The following is a 19,103-nucleotide window of genomic DNA, read 5'->3' on the forward strand; positions in this document are numbered from 1 at the left end:
TGTTATCTATAAGGAGATAATGAAATGAGCTTGTGTGTTTGTAGGACTCTAAGGGGGCGCGGGCGATTCCTCTCCCTGGGTTCGAGGTGAGCGCGTCGCCGCCAGCGGCAGCAGAGAAGTCGGAGGGGAAACACGCGGTCCGGCTCACTCACACGCAGCAGACTTTGCTCCTAAGTGCCCAAGATGCAGAAGTTCAGGCCAAGTGGATCGAGGTCCTCTCCAGAGCTGCACGCGGAGAGTCGCCCACGGATTCGTCGAGCAGCCTGACGGAACACAGGAAGAGCCAGTAGTGGCCCAAAGGAGCCAAAGGACTCGTGCCCACTCCTTCCCTCCTCCCTCCCTCTCCTGTGTATAGAGCACACATTACTTGAATTCACTTTACCTTGGCACTTTTTTGTTTTGTTTTTGTTTTGTTTTTGTTTTGAAAGGACCACTCGATCCTTCCCATGCCACTTCAATCTTACTTTCATCATCAGACGGCTACTTCTTCCTCTCTTTCCATCTTTCCCGCCCGTCTTGGACAAACAAACGAATAGAAGGACTGTGTTATGGTGCCGCCGACACCACTGTATGCACACGTATGTGTCGTTAGGATATTTGATTCCTCTCAGTGTTCTCAGCAGCCGGAGAGGAACTCTGAAGGAGTCATGTTTTATTTGTAATATAGCTGAATAAGGTTCCTGTATGATTTTTTTTAATTAATAATGAAGTTCCTTGTACCTGATGCGACTGTGTTGTGAAGCATTAACTCTTCCATTTGTGTGTGTGTGTGTGTGTGTGTGCGTGTGCGTGTGCGTGTGTTTGAGTGTGCGTGTGTGTGTGTGTTTGAGTGTGAGCCCACTCCCATGTTTATTAAGTATTGAATGTTAGTGTAAGAAACCTGCGGCACCTCTCTGTCTCCATCAGTCAGTGTGCGGACACAGTGGCAGCTCAGTGGGTATTGTACAGTATGTAAACTATAGTGTGATGCAAGGAAACAAAGAAAAGAAAAGACATTTTAACTTAAAAAATAACGTTGATGGATGAACAGATGTGTAAACTTGTGGCTGGCCACCTGATGCTCCCACTGTCTGCTCCCAACTGACAGACTCTCGCCTTATGCTCTCCTGTCCTTCCACCTGAGTCCCATCGGCCACGTCTCCTGGGACTCGTCCAGAATGGGATCAACTCTGAGCCCGGTTCAGAAAATACATCAGTAAAATAAAACCCTCTCCATGTACTTCTCTCTTTCTCGCAGCATAGAATCAGATTGTCTGCTTCCCCCCCCACCCCATCCCCCCCGTCAGTGATGTGATGGAAACCAAGTACTGTACTGTAAAGCTGTTTAATCTGCCTTGCCCCCCCCCCTCGGTCCCCTGCTCCTCTCAGCAACAGCCTTTAAGCAAAAGTAGCAAAAAAAAAACTCGTCATTGGATCTTTGTGCATGTGAAATCACTCATATTTATGTACCGTGCTTTTGAAATATCGCCCCCTCCCCCCTCCCCCTTTTTTAATGCTCCAGAATTCATTCTTGTCGTACTGTAAGTGAGCAGCGTCTGCATTGAGTGTTTTTGAACATGGATTGTGCACAGTGGAAAAGCAGTCAAGCATATCATCAATAAACCGATGTTGTGGTTCATTCAGTACCACGCTGTCCGAGCAGATCTTCACTTGTGTTCTGTCTGAGCTAATGCTTCTGTGTGTGTGTTCACCGTAATGAAACACACACACACACACACACACACAACCACATTAGTACACGTAAGTGAATGATTGATCCACAAACCCACTCGAGCGCTTAAAGACATAAACTGATGTTCATTGCCTCCAGCCGCTGATCTTGTATTGATATCACACACCAGAGAGCATATGAAATCATGTCAGCAGCAGATATTAGTTTTAATGTGCTGATGGTATTTAAGAGGATTAATGTTGCACATTCTCTGTGTGTGTGGGGGTGTGTGTGTGTACGTGTCATCTCGGGTTACAGCCACCGCATACTGCAGTTTTATTTCGATTCCTTTTTATTTCATCTTCTCTTCCAGTTTTCTCTCCTGCTTGGATTATTCACAACGACTGAAAATAGTGTTCGGGTGAATTTGATATTCAGTATTTTTCCCCGACTCCATCCACTTTTATAGCAGAAGGTAAAAGTCAAAAAGAATCAACTTTACAGCTGCACAGTGACGTTAGTCCTTGGAGAAAAAGCCACAATTATAAAAAAATGTAATGATACAAATATTTTTTAAAGATATATATTAAAAAAATATCACATGACTCCAACTATATATACTGTACAAGCATATAGGCATGAGCAAGTAGCCAAAAGGTATCACTATCTATGAAAACAAGGGTTCCGCAGCCTGTGTGATGATTTGAGATGATGCTATAATGACAATGTCAATACAGTAATGTTTAGCAGGTACTATGTTTACCAACAATGGGTTGAGTGTTATCTAATCTTATCTTGCACTTACTATGCACTAGCATGACCCAACAGCTCCCTTACATTCAAACAAGCTGCACCAAATAGGACAAACATTCTTAGAAGTCAGTTTCCTAAATGTGACTAATTATTTGATCAAAATTCAAGAATTATTCCCTGGGAAATCAATGAAATTACTAATTAAATTTTCACAGTGTTAAAGAAAGTGAAATATAATCCTGGATCCACCCCCTGATCCAGATCCTCACCTAACTCTCAATTGGTTCTTGTCTGGCCCAGAATATTATATTTACACCAAGATTTGTGTTTATCTGTCCAGTATAGTTTTTATATAATCTTGCCTACAAAACAATAAACAAACAAACAGAAGTGAAAACCTAACTTCCTCTGTGAAGGTAAATATTCATGGTGTTGTTGAAAATCATTCATTGATCAGGTATTCGGTCATGAACCAAAGCTCGGGACCAATTCATATTGAACCAATCACCAAAGCTAGAAAAGAGAGGGAAACATCAACGTGAGTGAATAACCAAAGTCATTCAGATTTATTGAGTTTACTGGGTTAACAATAATGGGAACAAAACATTTGGAGTCAAGCTCACTTCTTGTTTGTGATCATCCAGTTGCTGCAGCTGCGTGCTTTCTTGTTAGTGTGTGTGTATTTGCATGTGTGTGTGTGTGTTTGTGAGTGTTTTGATATAGATTCAAAGTGCTGAAGAAGATAGATCTGTGGGAACAAAGGCCCGTATCGACATGAAGTCTAGAACACTTTGCATTTTCACAACACGTTCCACTCTGCTGCTGCACAGCCAGATGTGAGGGCAGCACTGAAACTCTGTGACCTGACCCGTGACCAACTTCTCCACATGAAGAAACAAGCAGCCCTTTACCATCTGAACAGGGAGAGACTCGTAAAATGATCGTGTTCATAGAGAGAAGCGCGTTCAATCCAAACAATAAATCAACTCAACACTGTGGTGGATCGTTCCTAATCTACTGAATCTGTGTGTTTGCATGAACACTGTGCAAACACCCATTGTGCGTGCTGTGTGTCCTGTGATGTGGTTGAAACATCACATTTGTACAAGTTATATTTATTATTACCTCCACCCAGGATGTGGTGCTTTTGTCTGTTTATCAGAAGGATAACGCAAAAACAACTCAACCAATATTCATTACATTTTATGGAGGGGCTGGACCAAAGGATGAACCCATTGAATTCTGGTGTTTTTATTTCTCACCAACTTTTTTTAAATTGATTGAATTTGAATTGAATTTTGGATTTGTCCAGTACTTTGAATCACAACCAAATACTGATTTTTTTTCGAGTGGACCTGCATCAGGAAGTGTTTCCAGTAATTTATTTTCTCTTTCTTAAATGTTGCAAGATAAGATGTTTACTCAGAGAATAATTGATGGATCTTGATGAAAAGAATCAGGCAAGTTTCTTCAGATCTAGTGAATATCAATGTGGTTTCATGAGGGGACTGTTGTGCGTCATTGGTTGATGCACTCGCTCTGCTGAGTGTCACGGTCGTTTCTTTACGTAAACCTCAAGAGTCAGAGCGATATCAAAATAAAGAAAGGAAATGAAAGTTAAAGAAAACCTCTCTGAGAGACTCTTGACTCATGGGGCTGATTTCACCTCGAGGAAGGAGGAAAGTGTGAACTGGGAACATGTGTTGCTGCTGTCTCCGGTCCATTTGTCTCCATCTTGATTTAATTCAGCTCCATCCTCCCTCCCTCTTGTTTGTCTCCCCTGTGCACTCATTACGCTTGTTTTGCAGTTATTGTGGACAGAAACATATTGATATGCATTTACAAAAAAAGAGGAGAGGACAACTATTGATAGCTGGTGTGCACCATAGCTTGTTTATTTAGCGAGTCAACACTATAGAGTGTCAAAATGATGAATTGGAAGGCTGGCATCTCTGCGGAGCTGTGAGCTGTGGTGCAGAGATAGAGCGCAAACTGCTGACTGCCTCCTTCTGTTGTACTCTAACATGCTGAACCTCCAGAGCGGAGCGGGGCAGGGTGGTACTGGGTCTGCTGAGGAGGAGAGTGAGGGAGAGATAAGCTCCCATCATCTCTCCAGAATCCTATAGAAAACCCAAAGCTCTGTGGTGCTGTTTGACTTTCATTTAGTTTGTTTTAGAACATGGGACACAATGGTTTTTGAGGGTCATTAGCTTTGTGTGAAGTTTCCGACCATCGTCAGTTGTGTACATTAGTGTCATTGTTTGTTCTTAAATGTTGCAAGATAAGATGATTACTCAGAGAATAATTGATGGATCTTGATGAAAAGAATCAGGCAAGTTTCTCCAGATCTAGTGAATATCAATGTGGTTTCATAAGGGGACTGTTGTGCGTCATTGGTTGATGCACTCGCTCTCCAGAATCCTATAGAAAACCCAAAGCTCTGTGGTGCTGTTTGACTTTCATTTAGTTTGTTTTAGAACATGGGACACGATGGTTTTTGAGGGTCATTAGCTTTGTGTGAAGTTTCCGACCATCGTCAGTTGTGTACATTAGTGTCATTGTTTGTTTTTTGCCTCAGACCTGCAGGGTGTGAGTCCCTAGCATGTTGGGGGCCAGTAGGGGCCTTTCCTCCTGACCCTAGTGCAGAGCTTGTCTAGGCATTACTTTGTGCAACCTGATCGTGGTTGTTGCACTAAAAACCTACCAGCCAACCTCCACGTACCACAGCCTCTTCCTCTTATTGGTGTCATCAACAGCCTCCTCCCAATTGTCAATTCTACGAAGTACAGGGTGAGGGTTTGGTTCGCTGACTGCAAACGTTTGAAGCAGGAAGTTACGTTTCTTTGAACATGTTTGTCAGAGGGTGTGTAGCTTTTCACTCGCCTCGGCCTCACAGCGCTCCTCTTTGCTTTCAGTTGTGTGTGTTCGCCAGGAAAAACTCCACCAAGGTCACGGTAGAAGTGTAGCTTGTTTCACTGACCTCCATCAGAGCCCCGAAGGCTTCCCTTAATGGCTCAATTCATCAAGGGCACCGACCTCTCTGAATGAGCACAAAAGGCAAGGTTGGTCGAACCGAGCCGCCGCTGTTGCCAGAAATGTAATGGAGAGCAGTTGTGGGTGGAAAGAAAATCCAAGCAGAAAATTTCACATGAAGACAATTTGTTCAGGGTTTCAGGTCGTGGTCGACTCCTGAGCTGCTGCTGCTGCTGGTGCTGCTGGTTCCCCTTCACAGCAGGAAGGGAATGGTTTAATGGGAGAAAGCTGGAGCTTAAGCCTCTTACCAGCTGTGTGTGTGTGTATATGCGAGTGCGTGTATGCATGTGTGTGTGTGTGTGTGTGTGTGTGTGTGTGTGTGTGTGTGTGTGTGTGTGTGTGTGTGTGTGTGTGTGTGTGTGTGTGCGTGCGTGTGTGTGTGTGTGGCCCAAAAACATTTGCATTCTGCATTCCCAAAGAGCAGAATACATGCCCCTGCTGACCTACCTACAGAGGAAAACAGGGAAGAACAAATTAAAACCTGCCTTTCATATGCAGCACCACCCATTTTCTCCTCCTCTCCTCTCCTCTCCTCTCTCCTCTCCTCTCTCCTCTCCTCTCCTCTCTTCTACTCCCTTTAGTTGCGAGTGACATAACCTCTGATGGGCTGACATAATTGGTGCAGACAGACCTGCTCCCCAGACTAATGATTCTGGTGTTGGTCCAACAGCAGGTCACATCAGGCTATTTCACCCGACACTTCCAAACTATGACTCAAGCTCGGTTACCTCAGCTGTACTCTGAGATCCACAAGAATAATAGAATAGAATAGAATAGAATAGAATAGAATGAAATAGCACATGTTGTGAACAAATTGGCTAAATGGGACAACAGGCACATGAAAGAGAGTTTGAGGATATTAATGTAGTTTTCATCCTGTTCTGTGTGGTGCTCCTGTTATGTTAACTATTTCTGTAGATGGACTTCTTTACACACCTTAAAGTGTTGGTTTAGTATCCTTTAAAGAAATAATCTTTGCATTACCGTTTAAAATGTAGTGAGTGTTCACAAAAATTTAAATTAGAGTCTAAAATAATTAATATTTGAATGTATTTCTATTTAGATATTTATCGTCAAAGATATTGTTGAGTATTTCAATCTCTGATTGTTTCCGAAAATATGTAGTTTGGGAAAATGGTGGATTTGGAGTTTTCAGGCCTGTGAAGGAAACCATCTTAAAATAGCTCATCACTTAGTTTCAGCAGCTCTGACATCACAGGCAAAAGTGACCTGCAAGGACACTGTGTCACCTCAAAGTGAAAAACGTCCACTGGACTGAAGATCTTCGGGACTGAGAAGTAAAATCGATGAGTAACCGAGGGTCACACATGATGCAGAGCCAAGATGTGATGTATCATCCTGCCTTGAGCCACCAAGCTGTATCTGCAGCAGCTACACCCACACACACACAAACACAGACGCTTCACTGCGCTCTTCACTGGAACGAGCCGACAGCTCCACATTCTTGCACAGGAAGTGGTTGCAACTGTTTCCTGACATCTACGTGTATTTTAGTCTGTGCATGAGCCACAGGTTTGTTCACGGCCATGTTTTTGACGTCAAGCTTCTTTGTAACAGGAAGCAACATTTCTCTACCAGACACAAAGTGCGGTTGATGCAATCACGACTCTCGAAGTTCCAACCCAGACACGATTCATGTACCGTTTCATAACCTTCCGTACGATCTGGCCTCTTGGCTGGAGCCGATATCCATCAGTCGCCCCGGAGGACATGTCCCACGTTTAATCACAGAATCTGAAGGTACATGATAGAGAGTTACCACACGATGATGATGATGATGATGATGATGAATCGCTGTAATGGTAGTGATACATCACCAGAGACAGCATCGTTCACATCTCTGTCTCGTCCGGAGCCTGAGTGCAGGTGCAGAGAAAAGGAAGAAATCTCATTCGGATTCACAGCCACCGGGTAGAACTGGACCTCCTATCTTCATGTGCTAATTTGAAAGCGTTAAGCTGGATTTGATGATGATGATGTTAAGGTCTATTTAAATGAATAACCAAATTGCCCTCACTAGAACTGTATAATGGCTCCATTAGCTGGAACACCCATGACACTGCCTCTCCCCGAAATCTGCACGAAAGACAAAACCGCACCAACTCAGGGAGTGTTTTTCTATTCATTCCTAAATAAACCAAGTATTAATTTATCCCTCCGCAGCACCACTCTCGCATTACTCTGACAAATATGCTAATGTGTGTCAACTTGCTCGCACTTACACTAAATTGAAGTTACACTGGAGCCTGAATTAAAACATCTAATGACGGCAACACCATCCAACCAGCACCGTCATCTCCGGGCCGTTGAACAAACAATGCTGCAAAACACCAGACCCGAATATCTTATTATACACAACAGCTGACATCTCCACAAACGACACGGAGCGACGTGGCGTTTCGAGCTCCCTGGAACCAACAGGGAGTCGTTTGGAGCAACAGCAGTCATCTCAGAACGGGTCATTTGGCAGAAGCGTGTAAATGAAAAGTCTGCCGAGATGCAGCTATACAAGCAATATTGCACAGTGCACGTGCACAGGCATAACCCAGAAACGCACTGTTAGTCTCAAATAAACAAAAATGGGTTTATTATAGAAGTGCACCCAGGCTCCACTGAGGCCGCGGCCTGCAGGAGGACTCTCAACATGAAGAGTTCAGCAGAAGCTCTATTCAGAGAAATCAATGTTCGGATGTGCACAGACATCGGGTGCAGTTATAAAAGATTTCCTGAGGTCACCTCAAGTGTCCTCACTAATGTGCATCGAAGAAAAGACCCAAGATAAGAGCTGGAGGGCTCCGGGGCCACCAGACCGTGGCTGCCCTGATACGAAAATTAGATTTATATTTCCTCTCCTATTAAAGTGTGTTGTATCTGCTCTCTCTCTGTCTCTCTCTCTCTCTCTCTCTCTCTCTCTCTCCCTCTCTCTCTCTCTCTCTCTCTCTCTCTCTCTCTCTCTCCTCTACAAACTCATTTGTAAAACTTTAAAAAAGTGACTCAGCTCTCCATGTTTGCCCTAATTTAGCAAATCATCAAACTGAACCTCACTTAACCTTGGACATGTTTTCTTTTTTTTCTCATCCTCGATTCCCTTCTATATGTTCAGGCCGTTTCCTTTCACCCCCATTTTCTTTCGTTGCTTTCATTCCTGCATCCCTCCTCCAAATCGCGTCTTTAATGTGTTGTCTCCAGCACCGCTGGGCTGTCCTGCTCTGTCAGCGTCACAGTGGGAATCATCGCACCAGTTGTATTAACACTATTTGGCACAACCCGCGGTGTAGCTGTGACACAATGACACTGATGCTGATGCTCTGTTTCATGGTTTCCTTTAACTTTCTACCTCTCTTTTTTCATCCCTCACTTCTCTCCATCTTTGGATGTGACGGGGGGGGGGGGAGAACACAGCCCTCACAGTGGAGGGCTGCTGGGTGACGTATCTGAATGGAAGTAGTGCAGCACCCGACTCGTCACTTGTCCCCGACTGTGAAGTGTTTCAAAAAGGAGAATTTGTCCTCAGTGGTCAGTAAAGTAATAAACGACCGGCCCTCGGTAGAGCTCGTAACTCTGCCAATGCCCAACAGTCCCCTTCAATTCAATCAAGCTGCAACTAATCAATCAATGAATAATCCCACAAATTATTATCATTAAAACATTTTAAAAGATAAAAGCCCTATCTTGCAATGTTAAAGAAATTGAAAAAAAGATCCAGTCGAGATCCACGGCAAAGGTTCCTGGCCCATGTAGCATCTTTCCACCGAGTTTTGTGTAAATCCTTTCAGTCGGTTGTGTGTTATCCTACTGACTCACAAACAACACTGACAGGGAGGAAAACGTAACCTCCCTGTCAGTGTATAACAGAGGAGGTTATACACTTGTTTTTTATTTGTGATTCCATGAACTTTGGTGAAACCCCCCCCCCCCCGATCTTTCCTGTTGTCCCGACACAAGCTTGACGAAGGAAATTACCATCGGGCTCACAAACATTGAATTTGCTTCATACAATTACGTCGTCCTTAAGATTAACTGCAATAATTGTTGTGACTTTCAATTTGTCGAGCAGGCTTCTCAGGTCCAACTTTGTCCGATGATCCTTTTCGACCAAATATCTGTAAAACTAATAACATCCTCTTCAGTCTGAGCTGCTGTTTGTTTATAATGAGCGGCTGGTTACTATTAGCGTGCTGCTCACATACCTAAAATAAACAGTGAAAATGAAACTTACCTGCTGAATATCATTGCAAAGCAACTATAACCTATGTATATCTTCAAAAAGCTGCTGTGGCCGTGCACTCTCTGTGGAGTACCCTGTGTGTGTCGGTATCAAAAGTCACATTCAGTTTAAGCTTTGTGGTTAAATTGCACTGTCTCTCTTACATTAAGTACTCGAAGTAGTATTTTGACCACAGACTGTTTAGGAAGCACAGTACAATATAAACGTATTAATATTCAAGTAAAGGTGTTGTTTGACCTGCGTTACTTAACAAATCCCCCCCCCCCCCCCCCCCCCCCCATCCTCTGTGCTGTCTGAGACAAACTGTGCATTTGTAAGCCATGCCTTGCAAGCTGTGCACGTCGGAGGTGGAACTGTGGTGAAGAAATGCTTCATCAACTCAATTTCCTCCTCCCGTCTTTCTTCCATTTCTCTCTCTCCACGTCTTCTTTCTTCAGCGAGTGTAGGGCGAGTACAGGAAGCTAAAGATTCATGGAGCGACGGGTCCGCTGGTGGCCACAGTCCAGCCTGAAACTGTGTGTTGTGCAGCGATTACAGACACAGAGGAATGAGAGAGAAGTCTTTATGATGTCATTTCTGAGCTTAGAAGAGGGAGAAAGACGGAATGTGGGTCGTCCTGGTCACTTCATTTGATAATGGATGTGAACCACCATGTTTCTCAAAGCCGCTCAGAGAAACCAATCATTTTACTGGCATCAGTATTCAATGGTTTCAAGGAAGTATTTCATTGTGAAGCATTTTAAAAACCTCACGTTTCAGCCGTTTATAATTTAAATTGTGTGACTCACAGTTGTAACAGTGACGCACAGACGGCTTTATTTGCATATTCGAATATCTCCACAAAGCTTGTCATGCCCTGTGCAGAAGCCTGGCTGGCTGCACAATCAACACCGACCTGATATTTGATCACTTTAGGAGCTGGGCATGGACGAGCCCGATGACTTTCAGTCTCCTCCACCCAGACCTGCAGCCATATGTGGCCTGGTCAGAGCAGCAGTGTTGATGGGGCGGTTGGCAGGGGGAGGTGGTGCCCCTCCTGCTCCACCTAATTACCTGTGAGATGGAGCGGTTCCCCCCCCCCCGGCAGAGGCGTCGTGGCACACTGTGTCAGGGGCAGAGCGGACACGCGGAGTGGACCGGCGTCACCTTCCTCACCTTCCTCACCTTCCTCTGTCGTCTGATAAGATTCATAATAAAAAAGGAACAGCTGCGGGGAAGTGTCCTTCGAGTAAAGTTAATCTTTCGATGTGCATTTTGTCCTTTTCTGCCTTTTTTACTAAGGAGGCTATGTTTTCATCCCTGTCCATTTGTAGGTTTACTGGTTTCATTCTTAACAGGATTACGCAAAGAGAACTGGACAGACGACCAGGACACTTGATATTGTTCAGGGAAGGAGCATTTCCATTTTGGTGCAGATCCGATAATTTTTCTTTTACTTTTGTTAACATCACAACAAAGGGTGATTTTTGTCATTTTCACAAATTTCTCTGGGAATAATTCATGAATCTTGATGAAACATATTTCAGAGACTGATTTCTATACGTGTGTTTGCAGCTTGATTGAGTTCAAAGGGACATTTGGGCCTTGACTGAGGTTTGAGTTCTACTGACTTGTAGTTTTTCAAGTTTCTACATTATGCAGTATTTTGTTAATGATGCCAAATCGTGCACCAACACTCAATATGAGCTTAATTGCTGTGTAATACAGTGTAAAGGACCTGATTGAGTGTCTCCAGCTTCATCAGCGAGCCTGCAGGTTGACTATTGGATTGAACAGAGTACCGAACACACCTGAGCCGAGTGAAGCTGTGCGGGTCCAAACTCAATCTGCTGAGACAACGCCAGAACACATTAACTGTTGCTGTGGCCACCGTCTCCAAATCAAAGGAAAAACTCCAACACTTAAAGAGGTCTCATTCCTCAAAGTGTCCTCCTCCCCTGTCTCCTTCTCCGTCTTCCTCCTCCTCCTCCTCCACCTCCTCGTCTTCCGCTGAAGGTGATGAGCAAATTCATTCATACAAGCATCAGATGGGTCTCAACTGTGGAAACTCACCATTCAAGGGACATGAGTACGTTTTGTTTACACTTCAGCTATATATTTTTTTTAAATTAAAACTCATCTATTTATCTCTTGACTGAATCTCTGTGTACAGACAAATGCAATGTGTGACATTGGGAGTTGAACCTGAGCCAGAGTTACAGTAAATCCAGAATGTTCAGGAGACTTGATTCATGCCTGCAGCCTGATAACAAGCATAATGGGAATAATTAACATTTACACAACAGCAACACAAAACGTCCGCTTCCTGACCCGATCCGTGTTCTCCAGATAAGAGTGCAGCGCTGTGTCACTCCACAGCACCGAGGACACAACTCACTTCATTTTGAGACAAGTTGTGAACGTCTGCTCCTGAGAATTGCCCACAGTCCCCACATCTTTTAATCAGCTCTGCTAATGTATTCATGAGGGATGAGGCCGTCTGTACAGAGGCTCCCCGGGTGTCTGAGGTGGGTTTGCTCAGGTGAACAGGGCTGAGCCTTTGGAGACACTTATCACCCACAGCAGAAACAGTCTTGTGCGTGCGTGCCCAGAATCCACAATGACTTCAGGGTGACACCCGGCTCAGACAAGAGGAAGGTGCTGCTCCTACACATGAAGGCAACATGGAAACTGAAACCTGGGTAGAGTTTAGTGTTGTATGATGTACCCGGGCGGGGTCGAGGTTAACTTTATTATCCCAGAAAGGAGATTTGTGTCACCCCAAGCAAGCCAACCTTAGGTTAGGCAACCTATATTGCAATATTTTATATTTAATGTTATATTATATTTTTCTTATGATGGTAATAGTATATGTGTTGTGTGTGTTGTGCAGTTTCTATTTATTTCCCCTGTTTGCTCTGTGGTTTGTATGTTTTTTCCCATTTCTTATTCTGAGGTAGGGACAAAGGGCCGTGACTCATGGTAGAGTTAGAGTTGGTTCTTGAGTTTGTAAATGTGAAAGTGAATTGTCTGTAAGTGAAACGAACCGTGACATGATTCATTTCATCCATTTCACCTGTTAGCGTGTTAACCTCAGGCCCTTACCTCACAGTGACTCAGCCAGACACCAGACGGAGAAGTGAGAATAAACAAAGAGACGAGTGACACAGTCAATTTGCCTGACCTGTTGGTTTGGCACATATACGCACAGATGCCTTCCTCTTTCTCACACTTCTCCTTTACTCGTCTTCAAGTCGAGTGAAGGACATTTAGAAACAGTCTCTCTACACTTTGAATGTGTGTTCTGCGTCTTTTCCGCGCTGATTGGGGCACCACGTCCTGATAGGCTCAGCGAGCAGCGGTGCCACATCCTGCCCACGGACAGCAGCTTATTTCTGCTGGAGGTGCTCGTCCTGTCCACGGCTCTGACATCCCGCTCGACCTGACCTGCGCTAATCCACACGGTCATTGTCGCTTCGCTCAACAAGGTCCCGGTCGATCGCCTCGCCTGGCTGCGTCCTCCCGAGCGCACGTTCCATCCGCAGGCGCGCAGTCCGAAAAGCTGGCGTGGGAGAAAGTGAGGAGGGATTGTGGGAGGTGGTAGACAAAACACACACACAGACACACACACAGGATCACACAGACACACTCACACACACTCTGACACAGACAAACACCAGCCGAACGGGATCCAGGCTTGTTTACCCAGTGCCGGGCACAGAGGAGCACAGCCAGAGGAGCGCGGAGTGTGGGGGCGTCTGTCCGTCTGTCAGCGCGATGTCGGCGGCTACAGCTTCTGTGGCAGATGTGTCCAGGACCGACGGAACACGCAGAGATGGAGGTCGACGCCAGAATAACTCAGGTAGGACATGAAATACACACATGTATACTGGGGTCCAGTTCAGGTTTATGCGTAAGGCGATGGATGGTTGGTTTGGCACTTGGCACTTATTCCGTTTCATAACACAATCCTAGGCCTGGCTGAATATTCACGTATTCAAACAAAAAGAGCATTACAACCTTTAGTGAGTGTGTAATAGTAAACTCGTATTTCTCTTATAATGCTCTTGTGCAATATTCATTTAGGGACGTTGATTAATTTGACAGCAGCTCGATAACACACTCAAAAAGATTATTATTGCCTTTCAATTACATATTAAATGTCCACGTTTCTTCATTACATAGTTTCAATATATCAAGTTAGTTTGAATATATCCAATAAATTGTGTGTTCAATGTATATATCTATGAATAAGTTAAACATTATTTAATCATATCATTCTCTAGTTATTTCGTTTATTCACACTAACTTAACATTATAGAAAACACTCAACTAAGAGTGACCCTTTACATTGAATTTGTGTTAAAAAAAAAAAGTTACATTTAAATGTGATATAATTGAAATATATGAAGTCTTAGGCAGAATAATGAGTGTACTTTGCAGTCAATATAGAATGAGATGTCTTTTAGCGATCTGGTTTCTGAGACATATACATTTGATCAATTATTACATTTTCACATCCTGCAAACATGTATGCATGTGTTTTGAAATGCAGTCAGGTTAGGGGACATATCTGCTTCTGGCTGATCAGGATGATTCAAAAAGAGAAAAACATAGAGGAAATGAGAAAGGGGCTCTTGGCTCCATGCACAGCTGGACGCATCTCACACGCACACACACTTAACGCAGCCACACGCACATCAACACACGTTATGTAAAAGTGATGCTCTGTGCTTGTCGTTAATGGAGTGCGTCCTTGCCTTACATAAACTTGAATATGGTGAGCTAATGCTAATGGCCTTCAGATTTATTCCAAACGAGACTTATTGAGTTTGGCCTAGTGTCAACAGAAGCTGCAGTTGTTCTTTACAAGGAAATGTGCACGTCTTTCTTGCTTTCTTTCTTTTTTGGAAGCTATGTCTTCAATCTTTACATTCAGTCAACCTTTCCTTCCTTCCTTCCTTCCTTCCTTCCTTCCTTTCTTCCTTTCCGTAGACTGCATATAAAGATAAATGACATGTTTCCACTTGCTCCCACGATCTCGAAACTAAGCCAAAAATTTGCCACCATCTTGTGCATTTGGAGCCAGAGTCTGTGCAATTTAGTGATCGATCGCCTAACAACCAATCACGAGTCTGTCTCAGCTGCCAATCACGACGCCAGGTTTTAATGACCTATACTGTAGCCAACCACCGATTAAGATGCTCTGGCTTCACTTTCGGGAGCTGTCATGTCGCCAAACTTTAAATACAGTCTATGTTCCATTCCTCCTCTCTATCCATGAAGCCCTGAACCTGTTGCGTGGTTGAACTGTGTTGATACACAACTGAGGCCTCTCACGTTTCCTTCCTTCCTTTAGTTCAGAGGGAAAACTGCAACTTTCCCTATGTAAACAAGCTGGTTTGGATTTTGTTCCTGGACCCGATCACATTATCCTTCCCAGTTCTGCTGGAAATCACCGAATTGATGTCATCATGTTTATTTGCATTCCAACAGCTTGTGTCACGATGAAGTGATGCTTGTGTTGTAGAGTCCCGGTGCCAGACTGCTGAGACCTTCCCTCCTGGAATATGCTGAGCGCTGGGTTGTGCTCTATGATAACCGGTTGTCTAGCGTGACTCCAGATGGCCCGTGTGTTTCCAACCAGCCTTACAGGCGTTTTCTTGACCGATTTATCACATATCCTGCTCAGATAGTGTTAGAATTCTTTGCAGTACAGTGCCGGGGTTGTTACGAGGAGGTGGGTGGGGGCCGTGTTTTGTCACGCAGTGTTGTTCATCCCTACAGGGGTTCAGCGCTGATGGAAGAATTGTCCCATTACACTCTCAATCGCATCTGCACGGCTCCATGCTTTGTTGTTGTTCATATCCTTCACCTTCAATTGTTGTGCTACATGAGTTCAACCAGTATTTTGATGCACACACAGTCTGATTTATTCCCAACTGACCATCAGCTTTTCATTATAGGTCAGGCCCAGGCCCAGTGCACACTCATGCCACTGCCTGCCCTGGGAACCCAGAAGATCATCCAGGGCAATGGCACCAATGTGGGCACAGTCATATCGCTGCAGTGCCCGGCCAAACACAAACTGGTGGGGAGAGAGCTAAGGTGTGTCATGGACGTCAACAGCACCCACTGGGACGGGGAGAACTACTGTGCGCGTAAGTAGAAACAAATCAGAGGTAGTACAGCACAAAAATATAGGATTCTTTAATCTAAGGCTATCAAACAAATCAACCACTGAGAGTAGTCGACAGTACAAGCAACATTCACCCATTCACACACACGTTCAAAGCGAAACTATGCTCTGCTTCTTCCATCACACACTGTCAGGGGAAATTTGGGTGTTTTGCATGTGGACTGCAGGAGTTGGGGATTTACCTTCTGTTTAGTGGGAGAACCCGCTCTACTTCCTGGTCCACAGCCAGTATAACTTAACATTGTGGGGACCTACATCTGTTTTCACATGGCCACAAAAAGCAATTTCCCATAGAATAAATCATTCAATTGTCAAGGTAACAACATTTTTAGGTTAAAATAAGGCTTTTGGCAAGTCGTGGTTATGATTAAGGTTCGCATTTGCCTCATGCGTGGAACTGAATGTAATTCAATGGAGTCATAGAGCTTCGACTCAGTGTGTGAGAGAGATTCAATGTTCCAAATGCTTGTGCAGAACTGCAGTGGCTCATTCTGAATATATATCAAACATTATTTGACAGGCATTGTGGCTTTGGGCAATGTTACAGGAAGACCCTTAAAGTAGTCGTCAATAATTAATGCTATAAATTATTTGTGAGAACATATTTGAGAGAGAAATTATTTGTTGCTCTGGGATAAAGCTCATTTTAGGAGAATACTCTAACGCAGGTAGAGGGGACTCATTTCAAGCAGGTGCATTGTTATTATTGTGATGGGAAAAGAGAGAGCAGGATCAGAACCAGTTGTTATGAGAGAGGAAGGTGCTCGGAACTGAAATAACTCAAATTTAATCTATATTTCATTTTCCTTCCCACCATGCAACCAGGGCACTGTTTTGCAACATGCTGATTCTAGCTGTCTCTTATACACGGAAATAAAGTCGCCTTCCTCTCTGTCACTCCAGCTCTGGCTCCCTACGAGGGCCATGGTTTCCGTGTGGCCGTGTTGGCGTCCATTGTGAGCTCGGCCATAATCCTCCTCATGTCCATGGCCTTCATCACCTGCTGCTTGCTCGACTGCATGAAGGAGGACAAAAGGAAAAAGCAGGAGAGGTGAGTGAGAGAGGATGGAGGATAGACTCAGCTTGTTATCTCAAAAGTACCAGTACTGAAGTGTAGAAGTACTCTATTACAAGTAAAACTCCTTCATGGAAAATCCTACTTATGCCTCTTCGTTTATTTATGCAGTAAATTAAATGCAATGTCTCAAGTCCAAGTCAAGTAAATCATCATTAGAAATACTGTCAGGGAGGTTAAAACAGATTTCTTTTAACAGTGAGTCAGAAACGTGGCAATGGGAGGAGCCGACTCAACACCAGGGGGACAGCAGGTCTCACTACAGCCACAAAGGCAGGAACAACAACAACAACTCCCAGGAGAAGGCACTCTCTCTGTGGGACTCCCACAACCCGGCCGGGTGTGACAACATGCAGGCCTGCAGGTGAGACATGGGATGGAGGGGGGTAAGACGTCTCTGATGATATCCAGACGAGCAGAATCACTTAAGAAACATCCTCCTGTCTTTCCCTCCACAGATGTCATCAGGAATACAGCTATGGACTCGTCGCCACATATGATCCCACTGCTCCGCTCGCTGCTCTGCCCGGGCACGGCTACGACCGGCCTCTTTTACCACGGGATCCAGAATCTTTGCAGATCTCCGGTCCACCCCAGTACCCTGGACCTCCTGCTTCCTCCTTTCAAACTGCAAGCCCACGCGTGGTCCAGACCTCAGCGGCGGGGCCTGGTGTGGTGTGGCAGTACGGGAGACAGGAAAGCAGCTCTGCACCTGCAGAGGAGAGCAACACGAGGAATTTAAACCCTGCCAAAGAATTCTCCATAAGGATTATATCAGTGTGAGGACATGTTGCACAGGAGGTGAATGTCGCTTAATGACCAAATATGTACATCAGTGTTATCAATGAGGACTATTGGAAGTGGTAACTCAACATTTATGTGTGAACTTCTACAGTGTGATGGCTTTACAGGCTCAGACGAACGTGCCTTTTGTAAACTGTAATGGCACACTGCCCTCTGCCGGCCAAGAGAGGTCAGTGCACTTCCAGGACACCAGCCTTGTTGGACGACACGCTCTGTAATTAGAAGCTCCAGGGATTTTCTTGAGGTTTGCGATTGAGGTGTTTATGGGGACGTATAGTTCACAACACGATGAAAGCGGGTGAGGAGGTTCTCTGAAAAACAAATGTCAGGGCAGTAAAATTCCCTTTTCCCTGCAGGAGGAGAGCAGCTGGAAGGCACTGGACACTGTTTGTAAATATAATTTTCTCAAGGAATGTCAATCAATTAAAGACAATCTGTTGCAATGTGAAGAGAGCAGTCGTGTTTCTTCTGATGAGGCACGGATGCAAACTCACAAGTCGACTTGATGCAATGCACTGGTTTCCACTGGTCTGTGTATCGATGTACAGGTTGATGGCAAATTGGAGGAAAATGTGAATAAATACGTGGAAACAAACGTGACGAATGCAGATGCTTCCACACAGAGCACAGAGTGAGTGAGTGAAGAGGTTGATGCAGACTGATGTGGGTCATGGGCTGTGGGACCTTCACAGTCACAAGATCTCAGCTCCTCTCAACGCTTGTGGTTGATTTTGGATTGACGTTATTTGGCAGAGCTCCACCGGGGTTATAGGGAATGTATGTTGGAAAAAAAGAAGTTGTAGTTTCACAGACTTTAAAAGGGTCAAAGGTCACTGAAGCGAAAGCTGCCCTTTCTGCCCTTCTTGTGGCCCAACACCTCACGTTGACGTTTAACACGGGGATTTAAAGGGAAATGGAAAAGACAGAGGCAGCATGTGATGATGATGATTTAAGTGTCTCCACCTCCATTGTTATTATAATAAATAAGTTATGTTTTCCCTTTAATAGCAGGATTACACAAAAACAACCTGATGCATTTCCAAGAAACTTGGTGAGAGGATGTGATATGAGTGAGGGAAGAACCCATAACATGTTGGTGCTGATCCAGGAACTGTTTTTCACTTTCTTTACATCGTTTTCTCTAATTACTCATAGAATAACTCATGGATCTCAATGAAAACAATCTGGCATATGGATGAATGGATGGATAGATAGATAGATAGATAGATAGATAGATAGATAGATAGATAGATAGATAGATAAAGAGATAGATAGAGAGATAGATAGAGAGATAGATAGAGAGATAGATGGACAGACAGACATATGAATACTTTATTGTCATTGTAGGCAAACAACGAAA

The 19,103-nt window shown here is 44.3% G+C and overlaps 2 protein-coding genes across 2 annotated transcripts in view; both read left to right on the top strand.

Annotated features, from left to right (window-relative positions):
• Positions 1–1,643, top strand: part of fgd (faciogenital dysplasia) — a 53,783-nt gene extending 52,140 nt beyond the window's left edge. Inside the window, exon 19 of the mRNA XM_053424776.1 lies at positions 45–1,643. Coding sequence (XP_053280751.1) covers positions 45–290 — 246 coding nt within the window. The 3' untranslated portion in view covers positions 291–1,643. The remainder of the gene's footprint in view (positions 1–44) is intronic.
• Positions 1,644–12,569: 10,926 nt separating this feature from the next.
• LOC128442939 (sushi domain-containing protein 3) lies at positions 12,570–18,338 on the top strand. Its single transcript, XM_053425587.1, has 5 exons — positions 12,570–13,527; positions 15,632–15,826; positions 16,768–16,915; positions 17,139–17,303; positions 17,398–18,338. The coding sequence occupies exons 1-5, from the start codon at positions 13,443–13,445 to the stop codon at positions 17,720–17,722; spliced, it is 918 nt and encodes a 305-aa protein (XP_053281562.1). The 5' UTR covers positions 12,570–13,442; the 3' UTR covers positions 17,723–18,338.
• The last annotated feature ends 765 nt before the right edge of the window (positions 18,339–19,103 follow it).

The sequence above is a fragment of the Pleuronectes platessa genome, chromosome 6, assembly GCF_947347685.1.
Source record: "Pleuronectes platessa chromosome 6, fPlePla1.1, whole genome shotgun sequence".
NCBI classification, from domain to species: Eukaryota; Metazoa; Chordata; class Actinopteri; order Pleuronectiformes; family Pleuronectidae; genus Pleuronectes; species Pleuronectes platessa.